Source organism: Nematolebias whitei, chromosome 21, assembly GCF_014905685.2.
Source record: "Nematolebias whitei isolate Nwh7 chromosome 21, NemWhi1, whole genome shotgun sequence".
In the NCBI taxonomy this organism is placed as follows: domain Eukaryota; kingdom Metazoa; phylum Chordata; class Actinopteri; order Cyprinodontiformes; family Rivulidae; genus Nematolebias; species Nematolebias whitei.
This window is the reverse complement of record NC_056518.1, coordinates 30842141-30854136: the sequence shown is the minus strand read 5'-3', so window position 1 is coordinate 30854136 and position 11996 is coordinate 30842141. Positions and strand designations below refer to the sequence as shown.

Genomic DNA, 11996 nt, shown 5'->3' with positions numbered 1-11996 from the left:
AACACAAACAGGAAGTTAATGAACCCATCAAAACACAAACAGGAAGTGAAATTAGTCCAGACACTTGATCAGGACCATTTCTCTTAAGACATAAACTCATTTTAATATAAACTATAAATATTTGAATCAGTTTGTTTTCAGCCAACGTGTAAACGTTTCGTGTGTAAAATATAAACCTGGGATTCTGTTTGTTGTTTCAGCGATTTTAAAATCCAGTTAAGTTTTTTGATTTTAATCTTTTTGGATCAAGATGTCGACTTCTGCCTGTGGAGCTTTATTTTGAAAAGGAATTTACCGGACACGTGGAATGTCTCCTTGGTTCTGTTTCTGAGAGTCGGTTTGATGGTTATGCTGGATTTAGGGACGTGTCCAGTTTCCTCGGGGGTGGAGAACATCTCCACCTGACGATGACGCCTCGACTTGGAGACCTCAAGAACACACACACACAAACTGACATCATTTCATCCCGTTTTAATCACGTGAACTCAATATGCTTATCTCCCGCTGCCATGAAAGGTGGGTGATCATGTAACAGTCTCCTGTGTGTGTATGTGCATCTGTTAGTAAAATAACTCGTGAACCTCTGAACAGATTTTAATGAAACTGTCAGAAAGAAATGATTGGCTGAGCATCAAAAAGATGGCCGCCGCAGCTACTCAACCTTAGCCAACAAGTTCGTAAAACAAAGTTTTTAAACAATAAAAGACTTTTAGATCCCTGAAACGAAGAAAACATAAAAACCCAGCTTCCCCCCTCAGGGTGTGTTCGGGAGGACTCTCAGCTACTACCACACCAACATAAAAACATTTATGTTCTTGAAAGTTGATTAGCTGTGGCGGCCATCTTGAACCAGACCGACTCCAAATATTAACCAGTTGTAGACGAACATCCAATCATCGCTTTGAGTTTCATTAAACTCCGCCCACTTATTCATCAGATATTATGCTAACAGAACAATGAACTGCCAAATAACTTCAAGGCAGCAGGCGATAAAAACATGTAAAAAGAAATGAATTATTGTTTAAAAATGGTTTTATTTTGAATATAAACACAAAGAAGTGAAGAAGGAACCACCCAAACCTCGGCTGCTTCTCCGTAAGCCTTCGACTTGATGGAAGCTATGAGCTCGGCTCTACTGGAGCTCTGCGGACACAAACAGGAAGTGCTTTAAAAACAACAGTAAATAAAAACAACACCTCAGTGTTTCTAAACCTGCCGTTTCTCCGTCTGCACCGATGTGTTAGGATTTTTAGCCACAAGTTGTTCAGAAATTTAAATTTGTTTTTGTTCTTCAGGAAACAAGCAGGAACTCCAAACACTGCACGGTGGATCAGTGGTTAGCTCTGTTGCCTCACAGCAAGAAAGTGCAAAGTTCAAGCCCCGAGTCGGACCTGTGGTCTTTCTGTGTGGAGATTATATGCTCTCCCCGTGAGGTTCCTCCTACAGACCAGAATCTGCATGATCCGGTTGCCTTCAGGTCCAGGAGGACCAGAACCAGAGATCTGTGACCTCGTTGGGTTGGCACGGCTCAAGTATTGTTTGGTCTGAATCCAAGAGAAACTGTTCTACAGATTTGTGTCTCCAAGCTGTCCCTGAGTGAGGACACTGATCTGTGGCTGTTGGAGACTTAACCCGGACTGTGGACCTGCACATGGAACCCCCCTCTAAAGCCGACCCGTTCAGGTTTTTAGACGTGGACCTTTGGGGCTGCAGCCTCAGCTGTGTTCTGTCACAGCAGAGCTCCTGCAGGGGTCAGGACACACATCTGGAATTACAGAATCGAAATCCAGACGGGTTCAGAGAAGATCTGCTGCAAAATCTTTTTGAACGAGTTCAAACTTCAAGCGACGAGCCGGAGAACGTCTCACACAAGGACATTAAGAACCCCCTGAAATGTGCGGAGACATTTTAAAGACTACTCATGAACGCCGTCCACAGACGAGTCTCCCAGAGAGACACTGGCTTCATGCGTCTCTGAAGACTTCCCCTGGACTCTGCAAAGACCCTCCAGATTCTGGCTGCTTGTTTTTAATAACAGCCAGTGTTGCAGGGCCCCAGTCAGAGTGAAGGGGACCCAGAGAAGACTGCTGCTGTTTATACAGACGGTCCAAACCACCCGAGGACCCTGTAGGACCCACAGCTGTCCCTCGGCTCACCGTCGAGTGTTTTCATGTAGATCTTTGTTGGAAAACTAATAAAAATTATGACCAAATATTATTTACCTCGTGCTGAGAAGAAGTTCCCTCCAGGCTGTTTTTATTATTATCACCAGTTCCCTGTCAGAACAACAAAAAACAGGATTAGGATTAAATCCACATCACTCATTAAACTTTTACACGTCTTTCATTTTAATCTCATATTTGAACATATTTGATACTTTTGTTTGCATATTTGTACATTTCTTATCAAAAGACAGCTGAGGGCAACACTTCCTGCGACGTCCCACCTTTCTCTGCTGCCAGGTGTAGAAGTCCAGCACCGTGCTGCGAAGCTGAGAGACCAGGTCTTTCTGGATCAGATTAAGGGACGAGTCACCCGACTCCATCTTCTGAGAGACAGCGGACGTCTTCATCTTTGTGTAGAGGTTGTTGATGTTGGACATTTCCTGCAGGAGGACAAACCGAACCTTTCAAAACTCAAACTCTGAAGAGTCACAGTCCAGCAGCGAGGCGATGCTCACCTCCAGCAGCTCGGAGTGGATCAGTTCCTGCGGACGAGACGTTTGCTCCACAAATGACTCGCACAGCTCCGACCTGTTCTCAGTCCGCTTCCTGTTGTAGAAAAGCTGCACGGAGAGGAGGAGAGAAGACAAAATGCAGGTTTTAGAGCTTCTTCTCAACATTTGATGCCGTCTCAGATCAGTCCAGGTTATAAAACCTTCAAACTGAAACTTGAGGTTTGACTCTTGAAGCTCACCAGAACCGGCATCGCCGTGAAGTGGAACGCTTTGCACGACATCAGCTGTCGAAGGACATATATGACGTCCAGGTGCTGAGCGGACACTGCGTCCTTCTCAAACTTCTTCACCTCCTCCCAGTCCTTCATGGCCAGACGGATCTGCAGACAGAGACAGGAAGGACTTGGACCAGTGTGACAGACAGACCCGTCAACCATAGAGTCCACAGAGAGCTGCGGTTCTGACCTGCTCAGGGGGACAGGCCGTCTGACTGTGATACAAACTGTACAGCAGGTAAAGTCCTCCAACGCGGATCTGAAAGCTGAACGGAGGCAGGAAGTAGCAGTAAGCTGCGTCCAGGACCAGACGACTGAACATCCGTCTCTTGTGGTTTCTGGTGCCCCTGAGCCAAGAAAAACAAAACGAACCCCAGAGATCCGAAACATTTAACACTTCACTGAACACTTTACTCCTTATTATTTTATTTAAGACGTACAGTTTTATTTTATATTTTTCGTGCAGAATTTCACACATTCACAGTTTAAAAGTTGTAAGTGTAGTTTTTTAGGGCTCCTAAGAGCGGACCGTGGTCCAAACCTGGACCAAATAAAAGTTAAATCTTGATCAAGATTGTTGTTGAATTTCAAAATTTTTTTTTTGAGCGTTTGATCGCAATTGCTTTTCTAACTTCTATAAATCAAATATTTATTTTTAAATTTACCAGAATATCTGGGCGAACTTCATCTCCCTCCAGATGTTGACGAACACCTCGAACCGAACCGACTGTGTCGCCTGGAATCGGCCCAGCAGCTCCTCGAAGTCTGATTTGACATTCTTCTGGCAGGAAGTTGTCTCAGATCTGCTGGATGACATGATTCAAACACACAAACAAACAAAAACAACCTGAATCCACAAAACTAATTTGAGGTTACGGAGCATTTTTATCAAAACGGAAGTGGACGTAAACCCTGTCGAGGACTTATTGCGTCATCAGCAGCAGACGGCAATGATACCTTCACGGTCCTCTGAAATAAAATAAAAAAACTTACAGTTAAAGTTTAAACAAGAAAACCACCACAAGCTTCTATCAGCTTGCTGATGATACAAAACTTTTTATGTAAAATAAGTAAAAAGAATTTGTAAAATACTGCATAAACGTAAATATAATTTATCATTGTATTTTACAAGTTAAGAATTATCCTTTTACATTGATGTAAACTTCATAAAAATTTAATTAAATCTACTTTAAAAGCAATGATAAATTAACTCCTGGCGGAAAAACATATTTAAAAACTAGATAGTGATTAAAACCGTTTTCTTAATAAGATCTCAACTGTTACCTTTAAAAACTATTTATTTATCAGGGAAACTAATTTAAATCCATCCCGTTTCTTACTTTTCGGGTCGCGGGGGTCACTGGTGCCCATGTCCAGCTATCACTGTGCGAGAAGTGGGAGAAATCCTGGACAGATCGCAAGTCCATCACAGGGACATAGAGACGAGACAAACAACAACCATTCAAATTATATAAAGTTGTTTTTTATTTTAACCTCGGTGCTCAGTTGGTAGAGTTGTTGCCTCTCAGCGAGAAGGTTGCCAGTTCAAATCCCGTCCCGGGACCATTCTGGGTGGAGTTTGCATGTTCTCTCCGTGCATTCTCAGGATACTTCAGTTTTCTCACGCCGACCAAAAACATGCATGTTAGGCTGATTGGTAACTCTAAATTGTCCCTAGGTGTGAGTGAGCGAGTGAATGGTTGTCTTGTTTGTGGCCCTGTGGTGGACTGGAGATCTGTCCAGGGTGTCCCCTGCTTCTCGCACAGTGACTAATGGATATGGACACCAGTAACCCCCGTGACTCAAAAAGGAAGAAGAGTGTAAAGATAATGGATGGATGAGACAAAATCTTTGGTGCATCTTTTGTATAGAAGTCTGGGTCAGCTCTTTAAAACTTTTTTTGCAGCTTAACTCTGTTCTGTTTAGCCATAAATTGTCTCTTGTAGGTATTTTTTATCCTAGTTACATTTTTAAAATAAAATATTGGCTATAAAATAAAGTTGGCCAGAAGTTTGAGGTTTCTTTTCATTAATGGTAAAACGTCGGAGTGTCATTAAATGCAGCACCAGGATGTACGTCGATTACGTAAGTTACGTCTTTGCGGAAGTAAACAATCCTCGGCTGACGTGGAGCAGAATCGTCTTAGCTGCTAAATCGTAGTTTTCGTGTAGTAGCGGCTGTTTAGGTCGCTCGACGGGGATTTTAGAGGTCTTGTGGACTCTGCTGGTTCCGTTTAGACTCCAGAATTAAAGTCTGAGAGTAAAGCAGGATGGCTTCAGCGGAGGAGGCCAGCAGGCCTTTCGCTGGATTCTCGGACGTGTCCATCCCGGAGGACATCCCGGTGGAAGGGGACATCTCCGTCCCCGTCACTCCCTCCAGTAGAGACGACGAGCTGTCCACTCTGGACGAGCCGGTGAAGGAGACCGTCCTGCGGGACCTGCGGGCCGTGGGCAAGAAGTTCGTCCACGTGCTGTACCCGAAGAGGAGCTCGGTTCTGCTGCGGGACTGGGACCTGTGGGGCCCGCTGCTGCTGTGCGTCACCCTGGCTCTGCTGCTGCAGGGCGGCGCGGCGGACAGCAACGAGCAGGGAGGCCCGCAGTTCGCCGAGGTGTTTTTGTTTGTTTGTTTGTTTGTTTGTTTACATGCTTCATCATTGACAGGGTGAACGGCAGGAGCGGAGCTAGAGGTTTACAGCAGGGGGGGACATTTGTCTCCATAATAGTTATGAGATGCTACATCTACCAAGAGACGTCATCAAGGAAAACACAATTGAACATTTTACAGAGCAACACTAACAGGTTGGGTTTAGGAGTCACAAAGAGTCTGTCAATGTGGCTACTTTTAGCTAATGTTTATGCTAAAACACCAGTTAAATACTGATTTTTTTATTTTATTTGATTCAATTAAAAACGCTGGAGTCAGGATATGATCCTGCATGTTTCAGTGAAACAACACCACATGAGTTTCCTGATACTCTGGATGGGTCCTTGTTGGGGTTTGGAGCTCATCCAACTTGTTTTGCAGCTGTAGTTGATGTTGTTTGAGATGTTGCTCAGCTGCTCCCAGTTGGAAAAAACAAAAACAAAGCACCTTGTTGTTTTGGTTATGCTACTGTTTTAATTTCAGTTTCTGAAAGTTGTCCCTCTGATTAATAAACTTCAAAGATCTCAGCTAATACAGCAGCGAGTGTTTTAGCTGATAAAGTAGCTGAAGTTTTCTGTTCTGAGACCGCCATGCAGGAGGTAAATTCAGCTCTTGTGTTCTTCAAACTCTAAAGATTATTTCAAGAACAAATCTTTTGCACAAACGTGTTGAAAATCGAAGCATTGGGACTGCGAGCCGCTCCTCACGCCAGCAGGCCGGATCCCCGCGGTTCTGTTGGGCTCAAGAGGAGACGGTCTAACGAGTTCCTGTCAGGAGCTGTTTTGTATCTTCGGCATTTCTCGAGTTGAATTTTTCTGACGTCTGCCTCGTTTGGTCGCAGGTCTTCGTCGTGGTCTGGTTCGGCTCCATCGTCATCACGCTGAACTCCAAGCTGCTGGGCGGGACGCTGTCCTTCTTCCAGAGCCTGTGCGTGCTGGGGTACTGCATCATGCCCCTGACCGTGGCCATGGCCGTGTGCCGGGTCGTCCTCTTCACCACCTCGGGGACGGTGGGCTTCGCCGTGCGGCTGCTGGTGGTGACGGCCTCTTTCGGCTGGTCCACCTTTGCGTCCACGGCGTTCCTCGCCGACAGCCAGCCAGCCAACCGCAAAGCTCTGGTGGTGTACCCGGTGTTTCTCTTCTACTTTGTGATCGGGTGGATGATCCTGACGTTCTCCCCGTGACGAACGGAGGAACCGGACGGGTGGAGCGAAGGAACTCAAACGGAGACCAGAATCTGCCTTTGGATTAACGTGGCCGACTACTGAGCTGCGGGAGAAGGACTCCGACTCAGACGTGATTCCAGACTTCCTCTGGTTCTGGATGAGACTGCGGCAGCTGACGGATGGGGTTCTGGTGCGTCCTGGTTCTGTTCTGACCATGTGAACAGAACCTCTGAATACAGTCGGAGCGGCCGTGCGTTTCCTTTCTGTGATTAAAAAGCTATCAAACGTTTTCAGAACACTTTTGGTTTGTAAATCTCTCGACTTTAACTCCGATTGTAAAATCTGAATGTTTGTTTTTCTTTCTATTCGTAGACGTTTGTTGTTTTCACGACACTAAAGACAGCTGAGATGATTCCGCTTGCAAAGTTCTGTTAAAAATAAATTAAATGTGAAATCCTCTAAGAGTTTCTGTTCTTCCCGACACAAACAGGTTTAGTCTCGAATGGGAAAGACGGTTAAATGGTGCACAGTTTAGCTAACAAACAAAAGGTCCACGCTCCTGAGGACTCGGAAGAAAGAGACTTGATCTTATTTGTGTTGTGACTGTTTTTATTAGCTGGTAACTCTTTAATTCACATTAACAGCAGCTGTTTAGTGTGCGGCCCACAAACTGACGGGGCTGAAGAAACGTCTTCCTCTGCATCGATCAGGTCCAAACCCGTCACCTCCGGGGCTGAGGTTCATTAGTGAGGTAAACTGAACTTTTATTTTGAAGTTTGGACTTTTATTCTGGTGCCATTTCCTTCACTCCTCCTTGAACTCCACCATTCAAACACTTACCCGCCGCAGTTTTTTTTTTTTTTGTTCCTGTTCTAGAAGTGCAAGAAAAGAAAATAATGTTTTAATATTTTGTTTCTGAACAAAAAGCCAAGAAGCATGCAAGCTTTAAAACATTCATCTTCCACTTTAGACTGATTTTAATTTTTGTAAATGCACAATTTTTCTAGAAACTTTAAAATTCCTCTTAGGTTTTAAAATGCAAATAATCTGCTACACGACAGCAAAATGATTCATTCAATCCTGGAAATATATATAAAATTATTTTAATGATTTATTTTGACCCTGGTTCAAACCCCGGTCCAGGGGCCATTCTGTGTGGAGTTTGCATGTTCTCTCCGTGCATGCGTGGGTTTTCTCCGGGTGCTCCGGTTTCCTCCCACAGACCAAAAACATGCATGTTAGGCTGATTGGTAACTCTAAATTGTCCCTAGGTGTGAGTGAGAGAGTGAATGGTTGTTTGTCTCGTTTGTCTCTATGTGTCCCTGTGATGGACTTGCGACCCGTCCAGGGTGTACCCCGCCCCTCGCACAGTGATTGCTGGACATGGGCACCAGCGACCCCCGTGACCCAAAATGGAATAAATGGGTAAAGATAATGGATCGATGGATTTATTTTGATGAAACACAACGCACCCCATGAGTTAATATATCTGTATCTGAATGAGTTAAAGTATCAGAATTATTTTCTTCGGCTGCTCCCTTCAGGGGTCACCACAGCGAACTAACTCGCACAAAGACTTGGCAATTGTATTTATGCTGGATGCCCTTCCTGATTCAACCACAGACCACCGAGCTACCACAGCCCTGTGTGTGGAGCAGAGAGCTGCCATCTAGGGCGCCTGGGGGAGCAGATGGTGGGAGTTACGGGCCTTGCTCAAGGGCCCAGAGTGGGGTGAATGAGGGTGTAGGCAGGTGTGGGAGCTTCACCTTTCCTATCCACATTTTGATGTCGGTCCGGGGGAATCGAATTGGTGACCTTCAGATCACAGGCTCGCCTTCTCTAACCTCTGTGCCACCACTCCCCATTCATTTGGTATTGGATCAATACCAGAATTTGCAGTAAGGCATGTCACTAACACGTGGTTCTAAGTATAATAATAATAATAATACTTTATTTATGAAGCCCTTAAAACAAACACAGCTGCCACAAAGTGCTGTACATATAAAATCAAGAACATTTAAACACATAAAACAATTGTTAAAACATTAAGATTAATAAAAAATAATAAATATGACTGACATAAAACGCTAGAAAAAAGGAAAACGTTAAATCCAAACTTTTAGAAATATTTTTAACACCTCTGAAGATAAAACTGTAGTACAATGGAGACCTGTAGGGGGCAGCAGAACCCTTCAGTGTTCACAAACAGGATTTGATGCGTAGAAGAAGAAATCCCTCTGACGTAATCAAGCCCAGACGGCTCGCAGCCGTAGCTGCAGCTAGCTCCCTTTTCGGCTGTAAACGGGCTGAACGTCTGTATAAAAGACGTCCTGCTTTATTAAAAAATAAAAATTAAAGTGTTATGCGTTTGTAAGGCTGCGTTGAGAGGCTGTGCAGGTTCCCGCTGTCTGCGAGGCTCCGCGGTGGAAGATGGAGGGTCCTCCGCAGCTCCCGCCAGAGCTCTGGGTCTACGTGTTCAGCTACCTGAGCACCGAGGAGAAACACACGGTCCGGTCCGCATCCAGGCATCTCAACAAGCTGGTCGAACACCCGTCACTGTGGAGGCACTACATCGTGGTTCTGTCCGAACTCCGCCGGTACACCTACGGCTTCTGGCACACCTTGAACCACCGAAAGCTGACCCGGGTGGCGGTGCGACACTTGCGGCGTAAAGAGTGGCGGCGCCTCGTGAAGTTCCTGCCGTCTCTCACGGCCATCGTCTTCATGGACGGCGGGCGACAGTACAAGGAGAAATACCTGGACAACCTGGCCTGGTTCCCCGACCTGCGGGAGTTTGCGGTACGGAACGCCACCTGGGATGAAGCCCTGCTGGGCCCGAGCCTCACGGAGCACCTCCGGGAGCGGCTGACCCACCTGAGCGTGTGCAACGTCCGGCTGCCCAGCACCGTGGAGTTCATCAACACCGTGTCCGAACTGGCCAACCTCCGGTCGCTGCTGTTCCACGAGCAGGGGGAGGGCTACGGGCTGGACACGGTGAGGCCGGTACCCCGAACCGTCTTCCACAACATGCTGCTGGGCCTGAAGAAGCTGCGACACCTCTCCTGGGGCATGAAGGGGGAGCCTCCGGAACCTCTTCCTGACGACTACCTGAGCCCACCGAACCCGGACCAGCCAGGTGAGTGTGGGCCTCGCAGCGTTGCCAGATCTCGCGATAGAAACAAGCAACCAGCCCAACTGGCAACCCACCACATTGTGTAAAACAAAGGCCGTTTTTAAACAGTATAAACATACATTTATTATGGCATTACATTTAAACAGCAAAGTTATGCTAAACACGTTAATAACATACTTTTACGCTCTAAAAAAAAAAAAAAAAGATTTTGCATATGTAACATTAATTCAACTTTAATTAATCCCATTGAGCTTCAGGGACTCATTTACCAGAGAGACTTGAATTTTAAACAAAGTGCTGACAACAGTGGACAACAATAGACAATCATAAAGGATGCGTACAAATTTATTTTTTTAACAGCAAACTCATAGTAAACACAGTCAACAAAAAACTTTCTTTAAACTCTGTTTAAAAGCAGACGAGCCAACTCAAGCAGGTCAAGTGTGAAACCATCTTCTTTCCTTGTTCTTCATCCTTCCCCGTCAGGTCTGTTCATCTGTAACGCAGAACTCGATCACATGTGGGAAATTAGCACAAAGCCTGGTACAGATGAAAAAGATGTAAAAAAAAAAAAAAAGCTTTTACCTGAACTACAATCCATCATCGCTGTTTTCGTTTGCATCTCGCTCTGTGCTTCCAAATGCTCCTTCCACAGAGTACAGGTTGTGCTCGAGCAGCTCCTTGGTTGGAATGAAATCTTTGCAGCACAAACTCGTCAGCCGCACCTGAACGAAACATTCGCCTGGACGTAACATCGGTGGAGGGGGTTGAAGGAACAAACTACCTACCACTCGTCTTTTGCTTTCAGTCGGAAAGAAAAACAAGCCCAAAGTCGCTTATAATAAGCAGACATGGCAACTATGGTCAGAAGTTTCAGGATGTGGGCCCCTGGGCCAGAAGGACTTGAGGAGCCCAATTCACATAATTTTAATAAATGGGGGCCCTTGATTCCTCCGTTTATCTGAACTCTTGGGAGTCTGGATTAAAAACCTCTCTCCTGTTGCAGGATCGTACGGCGGCCCCGCTCTGACCAGTCTGGAGCTGGTGGATTACCCAGAAACCCTCCTTCCTGAGAACGCACTGAGGAGCCTGACGTCGCTCCAGTCCTTGTCGGTCCGCTACAGGTACATCAGGGAGGGTGTGGAGTGTCGCCTCAGGTCCTGGATAAGTCCTCTGCAGCACCTGGAGTCTCTCACAATCATCGGTGAGTCCTCCACTTCTTTACACGTCACGTTCATTTATGAACAATCTTAATTATGGATCGATTATCACAGATTAAAGTTAAGATTGATTGATCTTAATAGAGGTGTGTGTTAACACAATGCTCAGGTGGAAAGACATCATCAAGGACCTCAAAAGCAGCTATTGAACGTCAATCAGTGAAGGGTCAAAGGTCGTTTAGAGTCCTTCGTTCCACAGAGAGAAACATTATTCATAAGTGAACATTTCAGACAGATGAGTCTTCACAACATATTCACCCTGAAGGTCAGACTGTGCAGTGCTGAGCTCCATCTCAGACTACAGGTCTCAGTGAGCAGGTTACAGGTCAAGGTGATAGAAACTGACCCTGTTTAGGTCAGTGACTCACCTGTGGGTTTGTTGGTCTTTTCTCAGGTGGGAACTCGCTCACCACCTACACGACCACCCTCCCGCCCCGTGTGAACAGCCTGACGCTGCGAGTAGCCATAACCTTGAAAGACATGGACTCCATTGCACCTAAAGTTCCTGGCCTGGAGCACCTGGACATCGAGCAGAACCGCTCCAGTGGCAGCCTCTGCAGACGAATCCCCATGTTGTTTCCTCAGCTCCGGACCCTGAGGATCCGGTGAGTTTGACACACTGCCATTTTAATTTAACCACAGCAGATTCAGGGCTACACACAGGAAATAACCTAATAACCCGTAGACTAGTTTGTAACGACTTCCTGTCTCTTGTCCTGCAGGTTTTTACCTGTAGACTAGTTTTGTAACGACTTCCTGTCTCTTGTCCTGCAGGTTTTTACCTGTAGACTAGTTTGTAACAACTTCCTGTCTCTTGTCCTGCAGGTTTTTACCTGTAGACTAGTTTGTAACAACTTCCCGTCTCTTGTCCTGCAGGTTTTTA

General features: G+C 45.7%; 3 protein-coding genes across 3 annotated transcripts in view; 2 read left to right on the top strand and 1 right to left on the bottom strand.

The window, feature by feature from the left end:
• Positions 1–295: 295 nt before the first annotated feature.
• Positions 296–3873, bottom strand: snapc1b (small nuclear RNA activating complex, polypeptide 1b; the record flags this gene model as incomplete). Its single annotated transcript, XM_037695194.1, is given in 8 exon segments — positions 296–428; positions 1081–1143; positions 2223–2276; positions 2447–2605; positions 2681–2785; positions 2917–3057; positions 3143–3299; positions 3618–3873. Coding segments are annotated over 8 exon segments (964 nt in total), but the record flags the coding sequence as incomplete, so codon positions are not given.
• A 1208-nt stretch (positions 3874–5081) lies between these two features.
• yipf6 (Yip1 domain family, member 6) lies at positions 5082–7212 on the top strand. The gene is made up of 2 exons (XM_037695195.1): positions 5082–5560; positions 6437–7212. Exons 1-2 carry the CDS (start codon positions 5222–5224, stop codon positions 6776–6778), a joined length of 681 nt encoding a protein of 226 aa, XP_037551123.1. The 5' UTR covers positions 5082–5221; the 3' UTR covers positions 6779–7212.
• Positions 7213–9190: 1978 nt separating this feature from the next.
• im:7136021 overlaps positions 9191–11996 on the top strand; it is a 3262-nt gene continuing 456 nt past the window's right edge. The window contains exons 1-3 of the mRNA XM_037694813.1: positions 9191–9896; positions 10900–11097; positions 11508–11718. Coding sequence (XP_037550741.1) covers positions 9191–9896; positions 10900–11097; positions 11508–11718 — 1115 coding nt within the window. The remainder of the gene's footprint in view (positions 9897–10899; positions 11098–11507; positions 11719–11996) is intronic.

Excerpts from the sequence above, each read along its gene's own strand:
- yipf6 (XM_037695195.1), top strand. The coding sequence starts at position 5,222 with ATGGCTTCAGCGGAGGAGGCCAGCAGGCCTTTCGCTGGATTCTCGGAC. Across the intron at positions 5,561-6,436 it reads GAGGCCCGCAGTTCGCCGAG|GTCTTCGTCGTGGTCTGGTT; the intron begins GTGTTTTTGTTT and ends GTTTGGTCGCAG.